Here is a 24,257-nt window from a genome sequence, read left to right as displayed (position 1 = left end):
TGGCCAGAAAATTAGCGCTTTTCCGTACCGGCAGGTGATAAGGCGACTGACATGCATAATTCATTGTCTATCTATTCGCTTTTCCTCTTATGGTTTCTCTAAATAATTTCACCATGGACCATCAACATGAAGTAAAACGTTTCGTTAGAAATGCAGACGTGTTTTAATCTACCGAACCCAAGTTTTACTAACAAAAGGAAACCTTCGCTCATGCAAGCGGCGCAGCCCCACCGTTCGAGCGCCTCATCAAATCTTCGCGCTCTTTCGAGGCTCCGTTGGGCTAGTAAGCCCGCGAATGGCCCGGCGAATGGACAAATCGAGGAGGATATCTTCACTTCCTCCGGGAATCGTAATAGCCTTGACGTCCCTCCAGATTCGCTCTAGCCGTTCGCCCCGACCACCCCGGGTTAATCCCAGTCCTCCCATAAGCTGAATTCCCTGGCTAACTACACGCTCCAGAACAATCCCCGAGTGAGCCTTGAGTTGAGCCGTCTGGCCGGCTAGCCGGGCAATGGAGTCCCTCTCATTAAGATTTCCGAGCTGATATACGAGGGTCTATCATTGACACGGAGGTTAGATGTTGCTTCGGTCTGTTGCATAAGAAATGTGGAGTTACCTCGATCCAGCTGTGCAGGGCCTCCACCTCACGAGCCATATTGGCCAGTTTATGGCGGACAACGGCTGGGATAGTGTCAGTATGTGCAGTTGACGAGTGGGGTTATGTCTATCTAAAGGGGTGTTGTCATCGCACCGTGTGAAGCCAGTTCCTGCCCGAATGTCTCGCGGGTTATAGCGTGGCTGGAATTTCGAAGGTCAGAATTATCAGATGTCTCATTTATCGGCTTTCCCCGGGAGGTATGTCTGGAATGAACTTAGTACTTACGATATTGCGTCTTCCAGGCACATCCGTGCGCAGCGCATAGCCTGGAAAGAAATAAATAGCCGCTAGATCAGTTTAGTCAGACTTATCCCACACAACAATATAAAATACTCAAGTGCAGGAACGGACCTCGTGGTTGAAATTCGACATCACGCATGCGAGGCCTCCCCCCTGCTCGCCGACACGATTCGTCACGGGGACAACGGTGTCATCAAACTCAACAAATGCTGTGCCAGCGCAAGCAGATCCACACATCTCCATTGGCCGTACGGTGACTGTTGAATCCTTGGGGATGACCAGGAGAGTGAACCCTTGATCTGCAGTTCGAGTCAGGGTGAGGAAGTATTTCGCATACGTCCCTCCCGTTATCCACTGGAGCGCTTGGTTAGTCTTAAAATGCCTCATTAGAGGACGGCGCCTCAATTACAGCCTAGGATCGTCGAATATGGGTACCTTTTTCTGTCCGTTAACGGTATATTGGGTTCCGTCCGCGCTGAGAACAGCAGTAGTTGTGATACCCTGGACATCAGACCCGGCCTCGGGTCCTGTTATGGCTAGTGAGAATTGACTTTAACCGGAAAGCGCTTCCCCAATCATCCTGTCTATGGTTAGTCACTATCCCACCCACATTAATCATGGAAGAGGCAAGTCTTGCTGTACCTGTCAATTGCTGCACCCTTGCCGTGTTTTTTGAGTGCTGGTATGCAGAGGGTCTATGACCGACCTATCAGTTTGCGATGATACCACTATTCCCAATAGTATACGCACCAATCCCCCAATGAGGCCATTTGGGATACTAGTAATGGAAATTAATATAGGCTAACCCAGCGTCGAAGGAGGGAGCCGAAGAACAGCGCCTACTTACCCAATTCCTCCGACCCTCGTCATTTCATCATGAATGATGAAGTCATGGAATCCATCCCATTCACTTGCTTCGATATCCCCCATAATTGGATACGAGTTCCGCCATTCTTGTGGTATTGTGGCGCCGGCTGCCATGGGCATCAGAATACCAGCTTCAGCACAGGCTTTGTACAGATCTTGTGGAAGCCTGCTGCTTTTTTTCCCAGTCTGAAGCGTTCGAGATGAGGTTCTAAGATGCCAAGGGGTAAGATGCTGTATTATCAAGGCCAAGGAGTAAAACAAGCCCAGGCAAATGCTGCTGTACTTACTTTCTCAACCCAGTCGCGCATTGCCCTTTGCAGCTTGCGATGCGAATCCCGAATATAGGGGGATGGAAGACCGCAAAGCCATGGTGGTTCCGCATATGGGATTTGTGAGCCAAAGTCCTTGGTCTCTACTCTCGTTGCTCCCATACTGTAGATTTGACGAGGTAATGCTGCTGAAGAAGAAAGTCCAAAGCCAGTGTTTGAAAGTTCAAATGTGATTAACGGTGCTCAGCGGAGTGTGTATCTCCCAAAGGACACGCAAACAAAATAGGACTTTTAACAGAACCTGTGGAAACATGTCCTGCTTTGAGAGCATTACATAGTGGGCCCCATCCCCCTTCCGGGGAAATGCTTGGGGGGTTACTCCACCGTCCCTCTCGGGCCGAATGTGACAACCAGGCTGACGATGATTCCGTGTCGGAATAATACCCTTCCGAGAATACTGGCCAGCTCTTACCTGAACGGAGTGAGGAGAGTGAAATCTGGCCTCCCTGGAAGGTGTTGGTCGGTTCATTCTTCTTGTTCGGCTTGCAGTTCCGCGGCGGAATAAAGTCACAGGGTAACCCAGGCGAACCAGGTCACCGTCCTTGTTCCGTCCAGCGCCGGGGTAGTCATGCCACATTCGCACTCTGCCGAAGGAATCGATCAATGGTACACGCAGCGTATTGGTAGGTTGCATCGGAAGAATATATCATTTCAGAAAGAGCCGCCCGTTGAGGATCTACCAAACCTCCTACTAAACATAGATCAATTTACTTCATAGGAGACTGACGAAATAGCCATGAATCAACACAGCTCCAACGGTGTAAAGGACAACAGCCTAGGCCACCCAGTCCCATTGAACTGGATTCCAGCCCCTGATGAGCCGCTATTCAATCCCAAAAGAATCCGCATCATCTGCGTGGGGGCCGGATTCTCGGGTCTGATGCTTGCATACAAGCTCAAGTACGAGTTCAAACTTCGAGACGCCGTAGATCTGGTTATCTACGAGAAGAATCACGATATTGGTGGAACCTGGCTGGAGAATACGTACCCAGGGGTTGCTTGTGATATTCCAGCCCATGTCTACACTTTCCCCTTCGAACCAAACCCCAATTGGTCTTCTTTTTACGCCGAAGGGGCGGAGATCTGGCAGTATATCAAACAGACCTCCATCAAGTATGGCCTTGAGGAGCGAGTACAGCTTAACTCCAAAGTGGTCGAGGCTGTCTGGGATGAAAAGGTATCTCGGTGGAAGGTTAAGATCCAAAGGGGGCACGAGGTTTCCATGGAAGAAGCAGAGGTACTGATCAACGGCTCTGGAATTTTGAAGTGAGCTTCATGATCTTCATTAGAGCTTATTCTCAGATGCTGATCTTTATTACTAGTAAATGGCGCTGGCCAGATATCGAAGGCCTGCACGATTTCCGTGGGGAAGTCGCCCACAGCGCATCCTGGTACGTAACATGCACAGGCTCTGAATGTCCATCCATTCTGACGTGTGAGATAGGGACAAGTCCATAGACTGGGCGGGAAAGAGGGTAGCCCTCATTGGGAATGGGTCTTCCGCAATCCAGATTCTTCCCAAGGTCCAGCCTACGGCTAAAAGTGTGATGAACTATATCCGATCCCCGACCTGGGTTGCCGCCAACTTTGCTGCCGACTTCACACCAGAAGGGAAAAACTTTTGCTACTCAGAAGAGCAAAAAAAGAGTTTTCGCGAGAATCCTGAGGAACTACTAAAGCTTCGAAAGGATATTGAACACGGGTAATGCTTTCCACCTCTCCCCGTGAAGGCTGACCTGTCCATTGTGGCTGACTCTGAGTGCCAATCATGTAGCATCAACCATCTGTTCATGGGACTCATCAAAGGGACGGAGCGTCAGCTCGAAGCCAATACTATGTCGAAGCGTATCATGGAGGACCGTCTCAATCATGATCCAGAGCTTTGTGCTAAACTGATCCCCACATTCGAGTTTGGGTGTCGTCGCATCTCACCAGGAGAGGGCTATCTTGAGGCGCTACAGCAGAGAAACGTCGGCTGCTGTTTTGACCCAATCCAGAGGGTCACTGAGAATGGAATTCGAACTGTTGACGGTGAGATCGTCGACTTCGATATCATCATCTGTGCCACGGGCTTTGACGTCAGCTTCTCCCCCTTCTGGAAACTAATCGGACGCCATGGAAGCAACCTAGCGGAGCTGTGGGAGAAGCAACCAAACGCCTATTTTGGAATGTGTGCGCCAGAGCAACCCAACTACTTTATTTTCAACGGGCCAAATTGTCCAAGTATGTATTCGCTGCCCCCGACCATTGCTTCCTGTGTATCTTGGGCTCACTAGTATAGTTGCACACGGCTCCTTGCTCGCTGCGATTGATTCTACTGCAGATTGGATCTTGCGGTGGTGTGAGAAAATTGTCTCGGAGAATATCAAGTACATTACAACCCTTGTTTCACCGTTCTATAGTGCACTCTAACCGCGGTACTTAGGAGCGTCTGTGTCAAACCAGATGCACTAGATGATTACAATGTGTATACACAAGAAACATTGAAGCGCACCGTTTGGACTGGAGGCTGTCGGAGCTGGTTCAAAGGAGGAAAGAAGGATGGCCCTGTTACTGCCATGTACGGGGGTAGCATCATCCACTATAAAGGTAACTATACCATCGATACCACGACTGGTACATCTCCACTCGTTTATCCACATGGCTAACCTTATGACAGAAATACTTGAGAGCTTCCGGGTTGAGGATTTTGACATAGAATACGATTCCCCTAACCGCTTTCGATTTATGGGCAATGGGACGACCCAGCGTGAAGTGCGGATGGAGGACTTAGCCTATTATGTCAAATAACCTTAGAATATTGCGTTATGCAAACGAGAGGTCGACCTCAACTTACCAAAGATAAAGCTCGGGATTGGCTTGTCTTCTTTTGTTGTTTACCTGTTGAAATATAGGACGCTCCCTCGAGGCCGCGCTGTAGTGTTTGTGTACATTTTCTTAAGGCTCGAGGCTTGAGGCTCAATCAAGGTAGTCCTTCGTCTCCAACCTATAGTGGTTCCCAGCCTGTGGACCATTGTTCCGTGGCCCTTTCATTGGTGGGTTTGGAATATTCTGCGGAACTGATCGGCGGAATGGAGAAGCCGAGTCGTTGCCGATACGGCTGGGAAAGATCGCTTCTACTGGAGTATAAACTCCAAGTTAGCTCCCAAATGGATTATCTGCTATTCAGCGTTTAGCTGTTTTAACTCTCGGATCCAACAACCCGCGCAGCATGGTGTACACTGCTGAACCCCTTGAGTACCCAGAAGGGACAACTCTACCCGAGCTTTTGCTCGAGCGCAACGTGAACAATGTTCCACCTGATATGCCTGCTATAATTGACGGGGTTTCTGGGGCAACTGTGTACAACTATAGCAGCTTCCGAGCCACTGTGAGAAGAGTCGCCAACTACCTCTGCCAGGATATCAACCTTCCTCGTGGTGCAGTTGTCGGAATTCTTGCGGCGAACAGTGTGAGAGGAATTACCCGATCAACACACGGATGACCGCTATAATTGATACACTAACATGTCCTGGGTACGTGCAGAATAATTACCCAGTCATTGTGCATGGGATTCTGGCTGCAGGAGGTGTTGTCTCGGCATTTAATCCTCTACATCAGGCGCAGGTTAGTTATGAAAGCAAGATGACAGCTCTGTCGATTCGGTGTTTGCTTATTCAGTGCCGCTAGGAAATTCTCCATTATTTGCGCATTGCAAGGCCCAAAGTCGTCCTAGTAGATCAGCACTTGACTAAAACACTCACAGACGGACTTTCACGAGCAAAGCTGGACTACTCACCAGATCTTTATGTCCTATCGCCCGATAGCTCCCATCCTGCTCCCTGGATCCATTTTGATCTTGGACATATCATAGCCACCGGCGCAGAAAAGTCCGACACTGTGGAGCCACGATCTAATACGACAAGAAGCGACCTAGCCTTCTTATGCTTCAGCTCTGGTACCACAGGGCCGATGAAAGGGGTCTATCTCACCCATGAAAACATCATCACAAATATTTTTCAACACCGACAGCGTCTACCGGAAATGTTCCAAAACCACCAGACGGTTGCAGCCCTCATCACGCCATTTTTCCACATTCTCGGCTTGGGTGTATTTGTCTGTCAATATATTTGCCAAGTAAGGGTCCTCCGTGTTCCCGTATCCCTGTATCACACCAACCCCGGTAATAATTTTCGCTAGGGCATCCCGATTGTAGTTTTCCCCAACTTTGAACTGCCATTGCTGCTGGACGCCATCCCGCGAGACCGGAGTAAGTCATGATAAATATTTTCGCTGCAAGGGAGCGCCAGCTGACTGAGTTGCTAGTTACCCATATCAACATTGTACCCCCCCCATTGCTCTGAGACTGCTTCAAGCAACCACCACCAGCACCACGGATTTCTCATCTCTGCGTGGCCTCATCAATGCTGCTGCACCCTTGAAGGAGATTGTTTCCAGCGAACTGTCGCGACGCATGGGATGCAATATCACTCAGTGGTATGGGATGACTGAGGCTAGCCCAAGCGTGATTTCCCAGAGGGAGGACGAAGTAGAGATAACAGGCACAGTGGGACGACTTCTCCCAGGCATGTCGATGAAAATTGTGGATTCGGAAGGGGAAGGTATGACGCTTCGATTCGTTCAGTAGTTTATCCTAACCGCGAGATAGAGTGTGAGCCGAATAAGCCTGGTGAGCTTCTGATACAGGGTTCGAATCTAATGTCTGGCTACGTTCAAAACACGGAGTCAAATGACGCGTTTATCGACGGTTACTTCAAAACTGGCGATATTGGATATGTTAACGAGGCGGGCTATGTATTCCTTGTTGGTCGTTCCAAAGAGCTTATCAAGGTGAAAGGGTACGTTGTTTCGCGCTGTGTGTTCGGATCTTTGGGAACAAGGCTAACGCTATGTTCTGGGAACTCTAGACACCAGGTGGCTCCAGCCGACTTGGAGTCTATCTTGCTCAGCCATCCCAAAGTGTGCGATGCCGCCGTCAAAGGAGTCTACTTCCCAGAACAGGAAACTGAATATCCAGCGGCGTACATCACAATCGACTCCGCGCAAACTGAGCCAGGGCAGCTACAAGCCGAGGTTGAGGCTTTCGTGAATAACCAAGTAGCCAAATACAAGTGGCTACGGAGCGGCGTGCACATCATTCCCGCGATTCCTCGCAAGTAAGTCACCAAACTCGTGGGGCCCACCCTAAAACACACCTGTCTGACTTGTTTCGACACAATAGTGCATCTGGTAAAATTCTCCGACATCAGCTCCCCGATCTGAAAACGAGCCAGCGACAAACTAAAATATAGTTGCATTTGTATTTTATGCTTTCTAAAATTCCCGTCAAGGCAGGGAAGGGAACCGGGAGCATTCAAAGTACATAAGACGAAAAATTGTGTAGTCTAGTTTTATCCGTTTGCTTGCTCGTCAGATCTTTTACATCCACACTTTTGAGTCAACATATAAGACAATTCACATCATCTGCGCTGCGTACTTAATCTCCAATACTAATTCACAGGTCGGCATATCCAGCCGCCAGTGAAGTCAGTCGTCCACGTATCTATCTCGAAAGCACTCATGCCACGGTCGCCGATCTAGCGGAATCAAAGCCCCATCGCAGTTCTCCACGGGACAGGCGGCCATGTTCGGACCAGTTCGTACCTACGTAGACATTTCCGCTATGCCACACGTCGCTGCCGTTCCGCAGAGACGGCATCTAAACAAGCCGCTTCGCATATCACCGTCCCACACGCGGGCTGCGGAATCCCACGCAGTAACCCAACATATAAAACATATTTTTTATGAGTTCCCACACCTTGGAAAACAATACATAGTAAGTATTAGGAATTTACGCACTTCCAACACGAAAATGAGTTCTCCCAGATTCGGGAAGACAGCTCTCGTCACGGGTGCCAATGGCATTACAGGTTACGCTATTATCGACCACCTTGTACGCCAACCCAAGGATGAGTGGTAGGGAGACTTCTTCCCACATCTTGCATTGGTATCCATGTTGAGATAAATAACAGGAGCAAAATTATCATCACGTCCCGACGTCCAATCAAGACTCTGTTCGTCGATTCTCGTGTGCAGTTCGTTGCCCTGGACTTCCTCGATCCTGTGGATGAGATCGTTGCGAAAATGAAGCCACTCTGCGGCTATGTGACCCATGCATTCTTCGCCTCATATGTTCACAGTGATGACTTCAAGTTGCTTCGTGAGAAGAATGTTCCTTTGTTCGATAACTTCCTCAACGCAGTGGATAGAGCATGCCCTATGCTGGAGCGCGTCTCTCTGCAGACTGGCGGTAAAGTAAGGCTATGTTACTATATTTCTACATTCATGTTAAATTATTCTTCAAACTAACATGGGCGCGTAGTATTACGGCGTCCATCTTGGACCCGTCAAGGTGCCGTTGGAGGAGTGGTTCCCCCGATATGACGACGGGGGACATAATTTCTACTTCCCACAAGAGGATAGTTTGAAAGAGTTGCAGGCCCGTCGAAAGACGTGGTCTTACAATATCATTCGCCCTAACGCCATTGTTGGATATTCGCCACAGGGTATGTGCCCTCCACGCCCCCGTTCAATCCAACGTCACTAACGTACACCTACAGCAAATGGAATGTCTGAGGTGGTAACGGTGGCCATTTACATGCTGATCTGTCGGGAATTAAACCAGGCAGCGATCTTTCCTGGAAATGAATACTTCTGGAACACCATTGACGACAACTCCTACGCGCCAAGTCTAGCAGACCTCACTGTCTGGGCTGTGTCTGAGGACCGTTGCAAAAATGAGATCTTCAACCACACCAATGGCGATGTCTTTGTTTGGAAGCATATCTGGAGTGACTTCGCAGCTTTTCTAGGAATCGAGGTACCTTCTACCCTTGTTCCATTCCCTTCATCCCATGCATGGGTCGTCCATGGATGCTAATAATCTGGAAATCTAGGCACCGGAGCCCCAATTTGAGAAAGCTCGGGGCCAGGCCACTGTGTTGGCCAATGAAGTCGACTTAGTAGAATGGGCTAAAGACAAGCGCGAAGTGTGGGAGCGACTAGTGCAAAAGTATGGAGGAAGTGTCGGGGCGTTCGACTATGGCACCTGGGGATTTTTTAGCTGGGCAACAGGGAAGTCCTGGTTGACCATTTCGTCTGTGAATAAGGCGCGGATGTTCGGCTGGAAGAGACATGACAGCACGATGGAGACTTGGTTTGAAACTTATCAAGCTTTTGAAAACGCAGGGGTTCTACCATCGCGAGCCGCTTTGTTTACCTCTTAGCTAGACAGATTTATTGCGTGTTGAATTCCATGTCCGCCCCAGAAAGAGTTCAAGACAAGTACAATGTATACCAGCTTTATAATCGTTGATCCGTCGCTGTTAATATGCTCACTGACCTACAATTCTTTAGTCCTGTGTGCTCTCTATGCATTTTCCTGAGACAGTGGACTTTTCGTAGTCGCAGTTTCTGTATTTATATCACTTTCCTTTTCCAAAAATGCTACTCCTAATGTGATACATATCATATGTTGGACATGTGAGTCTAGGACTACACCCTCAGGCAGTCTAGATAGTTGTAGTGGAAGCTCGCTTCCCTCCTTCCCAATACAACTCTCTCCTTTCTGCTTCTCTAAGCCTACTAGTTGTAGTCTCACCATTATACAAACTATACACACTTAATAAAGAAGTGTTTCGTACAGTTATGCCTAAATGCGTCTAACAGTTACGCGACTGTAAAAGTCCAGATTTTAAGGCCTAGATTTTTATTAATCCAGGAAGAAAATGATGTTTTTTCAAAAAGAATTCAGTCGAATATCTATATTCCCTAGTAGAAATCAAACGTCTCGTTATAATATAGGTGAGCTTAAAAACATATATATTCGGGTGTGGCGTCAAGGACTCATATGGTAGACAGGTTCTTCAATATATTTTGCCCCTCAGTACCCACGGAATAAATGGAACACCTTCAGCAGCTCATCAAGCGAAGCCTGACATGCACCCTCCCACAGCGTACTCCTGCGATCTCCCTCATCCCCAAATGGGTAAGATACATCGCGCACATCACCATTGCAGCCATCACGCGACCCAAACACGCGAGCATGAAAGCCCTCCTCAAAACGAGTCGACTGAACAGGCCTCCATGGAGATTGTCCATGGCAAAATTTGAGAAAATCCATTGCCATACTCTGGCTCAGAGCCTGTTGATCGGCGGTCAAATACTCTCGGAAGTTTTGAAACAGATATACGACGTCAAGGAGATGGCCGGCTCGGCCTTTGCTCGGACCATCCCACGGATTGCCTTGATTGAAATAATAGACGAATGCTTTTCCGGCCCAGCCTTGAGCGGTAGCCAGAGTCGGCATGAAAAAGGCGATGTCATTAAAGTATTCGAGGATATGGGAGAAGGCTTGGTCGTCGGAAATGTCGCGCGAGATGCTGTATTGTTGTAAGATCTTGTTTGCCAAGCCTGGATATGGCTGCAGAGTAGTTTCGAGGATGTCGATGAACCTTTCTGCACAGGACACCTCGGCGCCTGGCATGAGAACCCGGATAATATTCCCCTTTATACCGTGAGTTCGTCCATCTAGACTGAGGGATTGTTTAGCAAAGCGAGGAAACTTACATCCATCTGCGAATCACCAATGAGTAGTTCCTGACACCAAAATTTACCCTTGGGCTGGTGACTGTTAGGGTTGGCGAGATCTTGAAACGTGGGATATTCCACAACAATATCACCATCAATTGCAGGAGCGGCAATGATAGACGGCGGCAGGCAGGATGCGAGCTCGTGAGCCGGTGTCTCCATAAGGGCACGGATCCTCTCATCAGCGGGGACGTCTGCCAGCCCCAACGCCACGATTGCTTTCTTGTAGTTCCCCTCATGGGTTGATAGTGGTAATGGGGGGATAAGAAAGTAATTACCACTCATCACAATGGCTCGTGTGAACAAAGGATGCGTTGAATTTAAATGGTACATTACAGAAGCTGCCTAGGGGTTAGTCTGCTTTCATGCATAAATCTTGAACGAGCCTTACCTCCTCCAGCACTCATCCCCGAGACTGTGATGTTATCTGGGTTCCCGCCAAAGTCTGCAATGTGCCGTGCAACCCACTGTAGAGCAACACGCTGATCTCGGAGCCCCATTATTGGCCTTATAGCCTCTTTGCCGAAGTTCTTCGGAGGTGAGAAATCCGAATGGTCCCAATCGATAACTGGATGTCACTTCATCAGTTTTGCATCAAAGACGCGGACATGTTAGACGTGAGGGCTCGTACTTGATAGTCACTCCTATGACTGGCATGCCCATTCGCATTGATAACTTCACAAATCGACCAAGATTGAACTGAGGCCAGGAGTTGGCCCCAATCTGAAATCCGCCGCCATGAATGAACACGAAAACAGGCAGCGCCGACGAATTATCCGTGCCATGCGGGGCAGTGATTTTTTGTTCACATTTAAGCAGTCTGTATCTGACTGGGCTAAATGGCCCCTGGGGAGAGAGTGTTGCATGACGCTAAATTCTAAGTCACACCCACCTGGAGGGGAGACGGCTGTAGGTCTGCGAGACAACAATTTTAGCGCCCTACGAAGGACCTATCAAGCGCATTTAGGTAGTACTCACCCTTCCTTAGTTGCGTCTAGCACGGTGCCATGTAGACTGCTCAGGAGCACCGCATCGGCCCATGGGTTCGCGAGAGAGGCGGTCCTTGCATGCAAAATTAACACTGAGAGCCTTGACAACGTCGGCTTTCCAACGGGTACATCAACTCACCGGCGACCTATACCACATTTCATATGACCAGTCCACACCCTCAGTATAGTGGTACTGGATCCGCTTGTTCTAAATTAAAAAAATGGCTTGGTCAGAAACATCTTGCTAGATTTGCGCGAGAACGGAAAATGGGATGAGCTCACCATAAGATCTTCAATGCCCATTTTGTCTAATGGTAGTCTGGCTTTTGTTACTTCTTCTTTGTGCCCAGTTGTGGTCCTCTGTTCTTTAGATGTTCCAATGTAGGTTTCCCGATATAGCGCGATTTTATAGAGCAACAAAAGGGAAGCGGCACATACATCGGAACTGGGCGGAATGGTCTACGCATGGTCTACGGCCGAGCGGCTTTTGGGGCTGGGGTAACCAAATCGAACAGGATCTTCTCACTACAGAAAAATTATGCAAGGATTCTGGTGCTCCATACGTCAGCGAATTCAAAACGGAACATTCATGCCGTCGGAAAGCTGCACGCTCGAGGAGAGTGTAATTCTAGGGATGGATAAAATGGGCTTGAAAACCCCAACACGAAACGAGATCCATAAACGCCTGATCTTTGCGAACTGCCTCTACTCGCTGTAAATTATTCCCACGTCTGCTTCTGAACATGGCACTCCCTGAAGTTCCGCCAGCCTACGTCCCTCGGCACACCAGCACCCTGAAGATCCCAGAATTGAAGAAGCGTCTAGGATTCAAAACTGAGTACCTTTTCACCTACACCATGCAACTCCCCGAAGACGACCCCCCATTCATCATCGGCAACGGGGCCGACGGAATATCCATGATCATCACGGAACGAGGAACCCGCGTCTCAGGGCCTCGCATCAACGGTTCATTTATTCGTGATGGGAACGACTATGTCACCCTCCGACCAGATGGGAGCTCGATTCATGAAGTGCGCTGTGTGATTCTCACAGATGACGGTGCGCGCATAAAGTTTACATACAAGGGGAAGGGGGACTTTGGACCCACCGGTTATCAGGATGTGTTAGATGGGAAAATGCCGGAGAAGGTGAAGATTAAATGTGGACCACACATGGAAACAGCGCATCCAGCATATCAGTGGGTGAATGGGGTGCAGTGCCTAGAGGTGGGTGAGGTGAATGTTGTAGAGAAGTATGGAACTTTTGACTGTTACGCAATCATCTAAGTAGATGTGTTGATGTTACTAGCATGTACATATGGGAGATTTATTTGAAGAGTGATACGGAAAGGTCTAATGCCTATGGCACTCTAGTTATTTGGTTTCAATGAAGGATATCTAGATCTAAGAAACAGTTCGTTCCATTCAGGTGTGGAAGACAATGGACATTAACCAATGACGACAAATGCTGCCGACAAATGCTGCTATAGAACGAGAAACTCCGCCAGAGTCGACAACCATGCCAATCAATTGACCATAGAAACCACAGTATTAATTGAAACTGAGGGAGGAGGGGCGGGGGTGTCAAGGATGAAGATAGAGAGTGGAGAGTGAGATGGAGAAGATGGAGAAGATGGAGGGTGCACTCCATAGCGATCAATATATTGTATTTCGTATGTATGGGTATGGGCATGGGCTTATGGGTTTACGGGTTACGAATGAAGCGCCCGTATGGTCATACGCAACTATTAAGACTGCAACAGGTTAATTGAACTTTGATTGATTGATTGACCGTACCATTCATTTTCCGTTCTTGCCCCTTAAACAACTATCACTCTTCCTGCGGTTCAATGACAACCTTCACTGCTGTCCCCCCAGCCACCATCTCGAGAGCTTCAGACACATGAGTGAGAGGAAACCGATGAGTGACGCAGTCAGCGAATGGAAATTCGCGAAAGTGCGCCTCTACAAGTCGTGCCGCCTGATAATAATTCTCCGGAGAAGCGTATGTCGTTCCAATGATTTTCAACGCCTTGTGAACCACCTCAAATGGAGACAGTGTCACGGTTCCAGCGCCTGCCCACGTCCCGACAAGGAGGTATCGTGCATTTCGGCCCAACAGAGACAGTCCCTCGGTCACGGCTGCTGCGTGTCCGCTGCACTCTATCGCTAGCTCCAGGCCCTGGGGTCCTACGATCTCCCGGATCCGACGGGAACGCGCGCTGGCGGTTGTGTATTTCCCGCGACTCATATCCAGAATTTCCGTGGCCCCGAATCGTGCAGCCATCTTCTGGCGTTCCGAATTCCCTTCTATGCAAATGATGGCTCGCGCACCGGCGATTTTGGCCAGAAAGATGGCGGCCAGCCCGACGGCGCCACAGCCTTGAACTAACACCGCTGACCCGCGAGTAATCGGGCCCATGTTCTCTAGCCCCTTAAGCATGGTTGGCAGGGCACATCCAAGCGCAATAAATGCGTCCAGGGGAACGTTCGGATCCACGCGGTAAAAGTTGTTGTTCTGCTGCAGGGTTGCAACCTGGGTATAGCTCGCCCAGGTGATATTATTGCGGGCAGGAGACACGAAGGTTCCATTCCTGCAGCCGGTGAGGTCACGCTCAATCGTACACTCATAGCAGGCGTGGCATGGCCGAATAGGGTTCTAGTAGACGACATCGCCCACCGCGACTGGCATCCCACTATGGTCGGTCTTCACTCCCTCTCCTAATGCAATGACCCGGCCTAATCCCTCATGTCCAATAATAAAAGGCTCCTCATATTCGCTGTCGCCTTGCCATAAATGAAGATCGGTTCCACATACACCGGCACGAACAACAGCGATGTTGATGCATCCAGCACCAGGATCGATATGGTCATACTCCCATAGTTCGATTGGCTTGCGGGCCGCGGTGATTACCGCAGCCTTGTATTTGCCGGAGTAGGACATGGACGGAACGGAGAACGTGAAGGCTTCCTTCCAGCAGGTTATGGAGGTACAGGTTCAAGAGTAATCCACACTCAACGGTGCCCAGATTAAGATATAAACAATTAATTTGTAGCTGCTCCGCAGCCGGAGTCAGCTTATGATGTCCCGGAGTTTGGCAATATCATAATTCTCCTACCACAGTGGCTTCCCATTCTAGCTCCATTCCGCATCTGTTCCGTCTCCGCTCCGAGGGTTTCCGTCCAGGATCGATGGAGATCATCGGCGCCCTACTTCCACTGCCGAGAATTATGCTTGTTCTCTGAGATACACACTTCTCGGCTCAGTCTATGCTCAGTGTTTGCTTTGAACTGGGCAGGGTGGTCTCAAGATGTGCTCGGATGTAGTCGGCGGTCAAAAGCGGCGAGGTATAAATGTGTGCACCTCTGATGGAATTGTCCTTACATACTCGGCTCTGGAGTACAGGTCCCCAACGAAAATGAAGCTACCATATGAGTTATAGAAGACAATAATCGAGCCATAAAATTATACTATCAAGCTCTAGACCGACGCTGACTTCTCAGACTCTTTCTAAACGGACCTAGCTACTACCGACATTTATAAACCAACCAACCCACCCCCCAATAATACCCAACCCGCGACGTTCCTAGACTATTTATAATCTCAACAATCATTAATTTATAGCCTAGTGTGGGTCAATTGCCTCGAGTGTTAGATTTAGAAAATCAATTTTCGGGTGTAGCGAAACGATGATAAGTACGTATAGCTACCTAGGTAATTGCTGTACATACAGACACTCTACATATTTTCAATGTTCCCACCAAAACTGACCAAGTTTGAAACCCATTCTCTTAATGAGTTTTATATTGTAACCCATTTTTTCAATCATTTCAAACCTAAGGTAATATATTGTCAGTTATATCAGTATGTAAGTATTTGGATAGAGAGTTGTCAATTTCCAAAGTTTGACGAAAGATCTAATCGTGAGTTTAGTATGGATGCAGGAACATAACTAGTTAACTAGTTAACTATACGACTATACGGAGACCATAACCCATAGTGCCCAGGGTTCAAAGCCCCTATTGTTTGTCCCAATCGAATATAAAAGGAAGTGTGCATGTCTGAAGCACTGGGGATCGGGCCAATGGTGGAGCTGGCTACGCCAGCTCCCATTGGACCTCCCCATATATATAGGTATGGCCCAAATCCATCCATACTGTATCCCACGCAATTTTTGGAACCAAACTGATCGCCGTTCGCTCGGCGGTCCCATCTTTTTTTATTTTTAGGGATTGATGCCACCAACCCCCCTCGACCTTGGATAATACCACCCCACCCCAGGCCAGGATGAAAACTCCGGCGCTGTCGTGACCAGTAGTTACCTAGGTATTAATCAGGTGCAGGCTTATTGTTGCCCAGGTGGTCTCGCAGTTATTCCCGCCATCCCTCAGTCTGCCCCTCAAGACTCAATTGGGTTGCACGGAAGGCGTCAATACGCAAACCAAACGGCTACCATTACGACATCAATGGAAATAATTGTAAATGTGACAAAAGGCGAGCTTGTTCTTGAAAGGAAACTGAGACAAAATATTGTACATCGTGTGTGGGGGATGGACAAGGCGTAAAACAAAAGGAATTCTAAGGGTAGTCTCTATAATCCTCCCGAGCATATTAGACTCGAGTCATCTATTTACCGATCTCAACACCGCCAGTGGCACCGAGCATGCGCTTGATGTCACCGTAGATGGCGAACTGACCGGCAGTGATGGAGCCAACCATGAAGAGACGGGCACCGATACCACCGTAAGAGCCACGGATACCGAGCTCCTTGGCGATCTTGATCAGACGGGTGACGGTACCCTCACCAGGAGCACCCTGGGTCTTGTTGATCTTGGAGAGCATGGTGTCGGCGGGCTGGGAGATGATGGCGGCGGCGAGACCAGCGATGAGACCGGAGCCGAGGTTGATACCGGTCTTGGCACCGTCGGAGAGAGTCTCCTTGTTGACGCTGGCGAGGATGGTCTCGGAGACCTTCTCGAAGACGACGAACTTGGCCATGGTGTAGGGGACCCTGTGGACGGTCGAGTTAGTGGGAATTGCATAGGGAAAGAAGCCGAACTAGGGGAAGCAAAAACTTACTGCTTGAACAGGATGGGTCCGAATCCGGAGTAGAAGGCACCAATGCCCTCCTCCTTCAGGATGCGGCTCATGGCAGGGAGGAGACCGCTGGCGAAGGTAGGCTGGGAGACAAGACGGATACGGGTGGCCTCGAGAGGGCACAGGGCGATATCAGCAATGAACTCAGCGGCACCGGCGGAGGCGAGGTAGACGGCGGTGCGGTTGTTCTTGGCAGTCTCGTAGCCAAGGGCGTTGATGGACTGCTGCTTGAAGAACTCGTATCCACCGAACTTGAGGGCACCCTGGAGGAAGTAACCGGCGGCGGTAGGACCGAAACCGGTCAGGAGAGCGCCAGCACCCTCGTTCTGGACGACCTGGCGGAAACCACCGAGCATACCGCGGTTGTAGGTGACGGGGTCAAGCTGGATACGGGTCTTGACGCTGTGGAGGACCGGGTATGAGCGGAAATTCTTCCTCGCGCGCTGGCGATAGTTTCAGAAACTTACACATCGAGAGGAGTGGCAGCACCGTGGGTGATGGCGCAGCACATGGCACCGGCGAAAGCGAAACGAGAGTACTGGGAAGCAAGAATCGAGTCAGTTAAGAGTATTATGGAGATTCAGGGTTCAAAACATACGAGGCTGAGAGCGCTCATCTCCTGCTTGGGGGCGGCGGGGGTGGCCATTTTGACGGATGTGAAGTAACGTAAAGAAAAACGTTAAAGAGAGGAGAGGATGGGATGCAATTGAAGCCTTAGAGAGTGGAAAGAGAAGAAGAAAGGATTTGAAAGGGATGGGGCCGAACCCGAAAACTTTTCGCGGCCAATGCGGGAGCCGCTCGGCAGCCACACTAAACTCCGATCGCCCGGTCAACCGCATAGCGTTTTGTTATCCTTTTTATAACATGGTCAATTGTTACGTATTATATTGAGGTAGTTATCTGTTCCAATTATAAATTTGAAGTTGAAGTTGAGGTTGGCTATTAGACGTCATTCCGGATATTGGTGGTTGGGGACCCGTTGCCGGAAATAGGCGGAATGAGGAACCTCCAAAGGGATTTGATAGGTTTTACGATTCAAGCTAGCCCTGGACTTGGACTTATTCAAGGCTGATGGAATTGGTATTGAATTGCCGATAAAGGTTATATTGCACTGCTTACGGGTATAGAGACCGTATCATTGCGATATCAGACCCACGTTGGAACTGGAAGATTGCTCACCAGCCACACGTCTCTCCCTACGTCACAGTGGACACGTATTACTCTGACATATTAGGGTAGTCATTTGCGGCCATCATGATCTATTGTCTGTATTTTGGTGTACATGGTTAACCTTGGAACTATATGAGATATAGGCATAGTTTAAGACTATCTTCTAGCAGAAAATCATTGTTCTATAATTCACGACACAATCGGCCTTTCATATACTATTTGGCCTATCTAGGTTAGTGATTGAAGACAAAGTAAGGGTGGCTCAAGTCGATATACGTAAACAGGGTATAAATCGATTTCCCTAAAAAACCGAGGCATTTTTGAAACTGCATGTAGTTATGGCCCTAATACAATGCTGTAAGACCCCGACCTAGCGTGCTTAGGGTGATCAATCTACTAAAACATTGAAGCTATGCAACCTTGGAAAATCAGAACCAATGAGATCGGCAGATAAAGGCCACGAGGTCGCTATGGAATATTGAGGTCTGATATGGCCAACATTCACGAGTGATAAGAGACACTTAAATTCCTGGAACTTGAATCTAGAAAATTACAACATTCCTTGATCATATACTAAAACCTATCCAACCCCGAGAATGGTCGCCATCACAGATGATATTTTTGCCCCTCAACTTGCTATTCTGCAAGACCTGTTCAGCGACAATGTATCTGCAGAGCAAGCCGCTGAATATTTGGCCTCAATTTCATTGGAAGATGAGTCAGATCTCGAGGGGGGAATCACCAGCCTATGGACCTTGATATTCAAGTGCGCCTACCAGTACCCCGAACACCATGATAAACTCGTCAACGTGCTAGTCCAACTGTCGAAACTACCAGACGCGAAGACATCAAATGGAGAGCCCATCTTGCTCTACGATATGCAAGTCTGGAAAGACCTACCGATGTTTGGCTGGCAATTCCGCGATGAGTGGAATGCAAGTGTACCTGCTGGACCTCCCGACGCTCGTCAAAAGGCAATCTCGCGGATTATCAACCGGGATAAATTCACCGCACGTTTGATGGCGACAAAAGAACCTGTCTTTGCCTACTCATGGTTTGCACTGATAACCCTGCGCGATGCACTGGAAACACCAGTGGACCAATCCTCTGCGGGGAATCTGGAAGCATTGATTCCTGCTGCTGCTGCCTGGATCAGTATCCTCGGGGCCGACATCTATCAGTGGAATGAAGGATTCGATGGCGCCCTCGGCAAAGGAGGCCCGCTCTGGAAAGGTCAACATGGGTTTTGTAAGGAGAGGTGGCAGTTTTGGAAGGAGAGGTTCGGAGAGTTGGCGACAATAGAAGTGGAGACTGGAGACGAAGTGAGAACAACAGCAAGGGACACGGGGCGGATGATGGAGGAGATTGAGAAGTGAGAAGTGAGACGCGATAAGTAAGACGTGGGGAGTTTCATGGGGAGTTTCATCACAGCTTTGTCAATATAAAAGATCTCTACAATATACATAGGAACTGTCTACTTTAAGCAATACATAGCATAAGAAATTATGAAAGGGTCATGTTGGCCGCAACAGCATCCTGCCTCTCACTAGCCACATCCCCACTGTGGACACGTATTTAAATTGTACAATTTGTTACCGATTTTATCGCAGCCATCGCCAAGGCTATTTTGAGGCATTTCCAAGTCCCAGAGTCCCAGCCTCCAGGGCTTCCAAGGCTCATTAGTCATTTTACACCACCCACACTGTATTTCCACGAATCATACTTCTAAAGCCCAGTCTTCCAAAGTCGCCCAGTCTTTGTTAGTCATATTTTTAGTCACTCATACGAGTCGTGTAATTGGTCATTCTTCCCACGATCCGAGTGTTTGTACTGTACAATATAGTACGGATCTTCCATGCTCTAACTATATGTATTGTAGGTCGAGATCCACGCGTCAAATATCCGTGACACTGATTCATCGCATTGACTATTTGTACAAAAACAAATTCACTGGGGATGGGTGTGTTTGGGAGAGTTGACATAATGTAGCCGTGACAGCGAATAGGCAGACGAACGTATGAACTCTCAGCTCATAGTATAGGAATATGTTAATTTAAGCATTTATCCTTATCTTTCAAAACTAGAGCGTGTTTGCTTTTCAAACACAACAAGGAGCCCTTTGAACGCCTACCAGACAATGTATCTCGCACAGCAGGGTGTGTCAGTGTCACTCGTTAGTTCCGCCCAGCCCTGACCTTCAGAGACCATGACATACTTAGGATTTGATGCTATTCTTCTTCCTTCCTACAACAATGAGACCTAATCTGGCCCAGGATCACATCAATACCACCAATTCAGTGATAGAGCCACGCCTCGGTCAAATGTTGTCATTCCTAAGCTGCTGTTTGAAGATCCGGAGAAGGGCCCAGAGGTGGCGAGAGATCGAGGGTTCTCCAATTCCTTACCTTCATGCCTTCCATGTCATAAGCTAACAATCTCAAGATCGAGTAGATACTGCCGGACTTGATGAAAAGCAGTCGTGGTCTCCCCCAGAAAACGCACTCATGATGCAGGGCTTCGAATGGCACGTGCCAGCCGACCAACGACATTGGCAGCGTCTCCGCAAAGCAATCCCCGACCTGAAAGACATCGGTATCGATAACATCTGGATTCCGCCAGGGTGCAAGGGGATGAACCCATCTGGAATTGGGTACGATATCTATGACCTGTACGATCTCGGGGAATTTGACCAGAAGGGGACCAGAGCGACGCGGTGGGGTCCAAAGGAAGATCTCCAGAGCTTGGTACAGACTGCACAGGATATGAACGTTGGGATCTACTGGGATACTGTTTTGAACCAGAAGGCTGGGGCGGATTCGACTGAGAAATTCACAGTCGTCAAGATGGACCCAGAAGGTATTTCTCCCCGGTGACGGATAGACTATGAGAGCGCTTATGGATGCCGAAAACCTTGCAGATCGGAATAATGAAATATCCCAACCTCTGACCATCGCCGGTTGGGTCGGGTTCGACTTCCCGGGACGTGGTGAGAAGTACAGCCCCATGAAGTATCACTGGCAACATTTTACTGGCGTGGACTGGGACGATGCGAGCCAGCAACATGCAATATACAAGATACTGGGACAGAACAAAGACTGGGCGAGCGATGTGAGTGATGAGCACGGAAACTACGACTACCTGATGTTCGCCGATCTCGACCATTCCCATTCAGAAGTTCGAGCTGATATATTAAAATGGGGGAGTGGATCGGCACCGAATTACCGATCAGTGGAATGAGAATCGATGCAGCAAAGCATTATTCCGCCTCTTTCCAGAAAGAATTTGTGACACATTTGCGCAATACTGTTGGTGCTGATTACTTCTTAGTTGGAGAGTATTGGAGAGGAGAGGTTGGTCTACTCCTGGAATACCTCAAAGTAATGGATTATGAGGTCTCCTTGTTCGATGTGCCTCTTTTGGGCCGGTTCGCAGCTATCTCCAAGATGGCCGGTGGTGATCTACGGAAGATTTTCAAGGGCACGTTGGTAGAACAGATGCCGTCGCATGCAGTAGTATGACCTAATTATCTTGTGGAAATGTTTGCCGCTAATTCACTTTCACCGTCAGACTTTTGTTGGGAACCATGATACGGTATGTTAAAGTCTCCTCCTGTGGATCTATTGTGAGCTTACAATCCCACAGCAACCTGGACAATCATTAGAGGTGAGATCGCTCAAAGCTTAGCTATCAGACAGCCTTGGAGCGTGGTAGATAATTTAACACACTGACAGACTATCATTGCACCATTTTTCAAACCTCTTGCATACTCTTTAATCCTCCTTCGAAGCCAAGGCCAACCATGCATTTTCTACGGAGATCTCTATGGAATCAACGGTGGACCCGAGCCCCAACCTGGGCCATCATGCAGCGGAACACTTCCCATCCTCACGCGCGCCCGAAAGCTATATGCGCACGGGGAACAACGGGACTACTTCAATAGACGGAACTGCATTGGTCAGTATAGCTTCCTTGAATATGCATTGTTATGCTTACAACTATACAGGATTTGTTCGCTACGGAAACTATAAACACCCGTTCGGTCTTGCATGCATCCTTAGCAACGGTGGTGCATCCTACAAGCGCATGTTTGTCGGTCACAGACATGCTGGGGAATTGTGGACTGATATTCTCGGCCACCGAAATGAGGCGGTACTCATTAATAACTGCGGCTATGGAGTTTTCCCAGTAGCCGCTATGAGTGTTAGTGCTTGGGTGAACTCTCAAGCGGAAGGGAGAAATGGAATCAATCGGTCTTTGTAAGTTTCATCCACCAAAATTTCGGTGTTCAGAAATCAAACTAACTAGGCATTACATAGTAACGAGAACATATACAGCCTCTAATTGTTTTGTGTCAGAATATCCTTGTGGTCATATGTGGATAGACACTTATTTATATCGAGCTCTAATATTTGTGCTTGTTGAAAGTCAAGCCATAATACGTTGCTAGCGGAATTAGCAGTGTTTACGGATTTTTGAGGATTTTTGAGGCTCCTACTGCACATGAAATCTTCTCGCCTTGCTATCTTGCAGAGGCGTAGGGAGTGAATTTGGCATTGGACATTTTATATTACGAGTGAATTGGATTTGAAGGTATAGGGGCGCAAGAATGAAAATCTAGGCACTTATGATCTGCATTAGCGAAGCTTATGAAGTTGAGTTGACAGCGCACGACCACGCAGAAGAACCCGAAGCGGCCGCTGCGCTCGCAGCGTCGTAGACTTGGAGTAAAGCGAGGGATTGCGCATGTCTGCTGCGATGGGAAACCCCCGTCTGAAATCATTAACAAATCGAATATTGATACTGGGGCAAGTAATTTCCGTTCACAGAGACTGATAAGTTCCCTGTGGTATATCGACAACCAATATGCTCCTAGTAAAGGATAGAGTTCAATTAGGGTAACCAGAAGCACCTGCATATGCAAAGACGAGAGATGGGACTGCCGTAATTGCTTTAGTGAAAGACGGATTGCCAACAAGCCTGCAGTCTGGAGTCCAGTGGTTAGACTCAGGCACAGTCGGAGGTCTTTCTTGAAGATCGACCGCAACGGCAATCATAACTAGAGGTCCGTAAGTACTTGAAAACAGGCAACCCGAGCTGCCTACCAACCAGTAGTTATAACTGAGTTCATGGACAGTTTGCGGCAGCATTACAAGCTCAGCCCAAATCAGATGATGGAATTGGCAAACTCCCCAGACTTGGAATAGTTTGAGTTGGCTGTTTCCTTCTACGGATGACTTACTAGGCGTTGGTATTTGACCTTCGTCTCCCATGCCTCTCTGTTTATATTTTCTGCGTCGGATCCAATGAGATATGGCACGGATTCTGCTCAATTTATTCAAAGGCACGTCCGTTAGTAACCGCTTAGGCCCTTTCTCAATGCAGCTGTCTGTTCTTTAAGTTTCGTCTCTATGCCCGAATACTACAATTGTTAAATGGTCCTCAGAGGTCCTCGGGTGGTGGCTCGTTGGCTATATATATCGTGCAATGCCTGAGGCAGAATTGGTGACAGGCGGGGTCAGGTGTCAACCCTGGAATCTCTTGTCCCTTGACCAAAATGTTTAACGGTCACATGTACTCACAGTGCATAATTTCTTTCTAAATATATTGTCCGGGAGGCTTTTTGGCTGTCAGAGACTCATCCAGATTCTTGTTCTCGTGCCTTCCGGGCGGTCAGGGCATATCGGCTAGAAAGCCGAAGTCAGCCCGCAACCGGAAATGACGGCGGATTTTAGCTTTGCCGACATCCCAGCCCAACCCAGTTGGCAAAGGCCAATATCTTGAACGAGACAGCATACCCCTGAAACGGGATTGCCCGCTTACTCCAGGTGGAGCGCATTCGGATACATCCTCGAGAACACTGAACACAATAAGTCGAGCACTGTGCGGAATACCCGTTGTGCCCAACATTGGCGTCCCCACTACAAGGAGCTTCCTCATACTAAAAACTGGCTATCGCCCGATTGGGTGAACCGATCCACTGTCCCAATTACGAATATCATGGGAACAAGTCCTCGTCAGCCGAATTGAGCCTGCCCCATTGGACCTGATCTACATGACGGGGAAAGCTGTCTGACGCAATTCCTGCAAGGCCAATCGATTGATCGACAGGGTCTCATCCCTCACCAGCATTGAAGAATCCAATTTCCAAATGACTAGATGCATGCGGTCAGGATACTTGTTTCGAAATTTGAGCTTGGATTGCGTTTGTGTGTCGTAGGCAACCGGTGCTACTCTATCAAAGTTTCTGAGAATCGGTCTTCTATCCGAGATCCCCTATGA

At 48.6% G+C, this 24,257-nt stretch overlaps 10 protein-coding genes across 10 annotated transcripts; 6 read left to right on the top strand and 4 right to left on the bottom strand.

Moving 5' to 3' along the window:
* Positions 1–246: 246 nt before the first annotated feature.
* Positions 247–2,196, bottom strand: N7525_010227 (acyl-CoA dehydrogenase family protein; the record flags this gene model as incomplete). Its single annotated transcript, XM_061215028.1, has 11 exons — positions 247–555; positions 617–681; positions 752–798; positions 884–945; positions 1,010–1,252; positions 1,334–1,425; positions 1,456–1,478; positions 1,541–1,593; positions 1,649–1,676; positions 1,746–1,951; positions 2,053–2,196. 11 exons carry the CDS (start codon positions 2,194–2,196, stop codon positions 247–249), a joined length of 1,272 nt encoding a protein of 423 aa, XP_061067540.1.
* Positions 2,197–2,830: 634 nt separating this feature from the next.
* On the top strand, positions 2,831–4,884 carry N7525_010226 (flavin-containing monooxygenase; the record flags this gene model as incomplete). Its single annotated transcript, XM_061215027.1, has 7 exons — positions 2,831–3,360; positions 3,417–3,485; positions 3,539–3,796; positions 3,869–4,317; positions 4,376–4,463; positions 4,520–4,710; positions 4,754–4,884. 7 exons carry the CDS (start codon positions 2,831–2,833, stop codon positions 4,882–4,884), a joined length of 1,716 nt encoding a protein of 571 aa, XP_061067539.1.
* Positions 4,885–5,305: 421 nt separating this feature from the next.
* On the top strand, positions 5,306–7,254 carry N7525_010225 (uncharacterized protein; the record flags this gene model as incomplete). The annotated part of the gene is made up of 7 exons (XM_061215026.1): positions 5,306–5,545; positions 5,620–5,700; positions 5,764–6,183; positions 6,274–6,343; positions 6,450–6,695; positions 6,743–6,932; positions 7,002–7,254. The coding sequence occupies 7 exons, from the start codon at positions 5,306–5,308 to the stop codon at positions 7,252–7,254; spliced, it is 1,500 nt and encodes a 499-aa protein (XP_061067538.1).
* A 691-nt stretch (positions 7,255–7,945) lies between these two features.
* N7525_010224 (SDR family oxidoreductase) lies at positions 7,946–9,359 on the top strand (the record flags this gene model as incomplete). The annotated part of the gene is made up of 5 exons (XM_061215025.1): positions 7,946–8,049; positions 8,106–8,388; positions 8,456–8,639; positions 8,694–8,968; positions 9,030–9,359. 5 exons carry the CDS (start codon positions 7,946–7,948, stop codon positions 9,357–9,359), a joined length of 1,176 nt encoding a protein of 391 aa, XP_061067537.1.
* Positions 9,360–10,015: 656 nt separating this feature from the next.
* N7525_010223 (uncharacterized protein) lies at positions 10,016–12,014 on the bottom strand (the record flags this gene model as incomplete). Its single annotated transcript, XM_061215024.1, is given in 8 exon segments — positions 10,016–10,639; positions 10,702–11,063; positions 11,114–11,290; positions 11,331–11,542; positions 11,554–11,637; positions 11,701–11,825; positions 11,851–11,919; positions 11,994–12,014. The coding sequence occupies 8 exon segments, from the start codon at positions 12,012–12,014 to the stop codon at positions 10,016–10,018; spliced, it is 1,674 nt and encodes a 557-aa protein (XP_061067536.1).
* Positions 12,015–12,454: 440 nt separating this feature from the next.
* N7525_010222 (DUF3237 domain-containing protein) lies at positions 12,455–12,997 on the top strand (the record flags this gene model as incomplete). Its single annotated transcript, XM_061215023.1, has 1 exon — positions 12,455–12,997. The coding sequence occupies one exon, from the start codon at positions 12,455–12,457 to the stop codon at positions 12,995–12,997; it is 543 nt and encodes a 180-aa protein (XP_061067535.1).
* Positions 12,998–13,541: 544 nt separating this feature from the next.
* On the bottom strand, positions 13,542–14,654 carry N7525_010221 (zinc-binding dehydrogenase; the record flags this gene model as incomplete). Its single annotated transcript, XM_061215022.1, has 2 exons — positions 13,542–14,369; positions 14,391–14,654. The coding sequence occupies 2 exons, from the start codon at positions 14,652–14,654 to the stop codon at positions 13,542–13,544; spliced, it is 1,092 nt and encodes a 363-aa protein (XP_061067534.1).
* Positions 14,655–16,337: 1,683 nt separating this feature from the next.
* Positions 16,338–17,454, bottom strand: N7525_010220 (putative mitochondrial phosphate carrier protein (Mir1); the record flags this gene model as incomplete). The annotated part of the gene is made up of 4 exons (XM_002556674.1): positions 16,338–16,722; positions 16,791–17,210; positions 17,276–17,346; positions 17,407–17,454. 4 exons carry the CDS (start codon positions 17,452–17,454, stop codon positions 16,338–16,340), a joined length of 924 nt encoding a protein of 307 aa, XP_002556720.1.
* A 1,120-nt stretch (positions 17,455–18,574) lies between these two features.
* Positions 18,575–19,354, top strand: N7525_010219 (DUF3632 domain-containing protein; the record flags this gene model as incomplete). The annotated part of the gene is made up of 1 exon (XM_061215021.1): positions 18,575–19,354. One exon carries the CDS (start codon positions 18,575–18,577, stop codon positions 19,352–19,354), a length of 780 nt encoding a protein of 259 aa, XP_061067533.1.
* Positions 19,355–20,115: 761 nt separating this feature from the next.
* On the top strand, positions 20,116–22,695 carry N7525_010218 (alpha-amylase; the record flags this gene model as incomplete). The annotated part of the gene is made up of 9 exons (XM_061215020.1): positions 20,116–20,134; positions 20,421–20,834; positions 20,896–21,086; positions 21,182–21,490; positions 21,546–21,569; positions 21,621–21,641; positions 21,710–21,932; positions 21,982–22,234; positions 22,617–22,695. 9 exons carry the CDS (start codon positions 20,116–20,118, stop codon positions 22,693–22,695), a joined length of 1,533 nt encoding a protein of 510 aa, XP_061067532.1.
* Positions 22,696–24,257: the final 1,562 nt, after the last annotated feature.

Source organism: Penicillium rubens, assembly GCF_028828025.1.
Source record: "Penicillium rubens strain IBT 27055 chromosome Unknown utg000004l_segment0_segment0, whole genome shotgun sequence".
Taxonomy (NCBI): Eukaryota; Fungi; Ascomycota; class Eurotiomycetes; order Eurotiales; family Aspergillaceae; genus Penicillium; species Penicillium rubens.
Note: the sequence above shows the minus strand (reverse complement) of the source record. Positions and strands in the feature narration are given on the sequence as shown.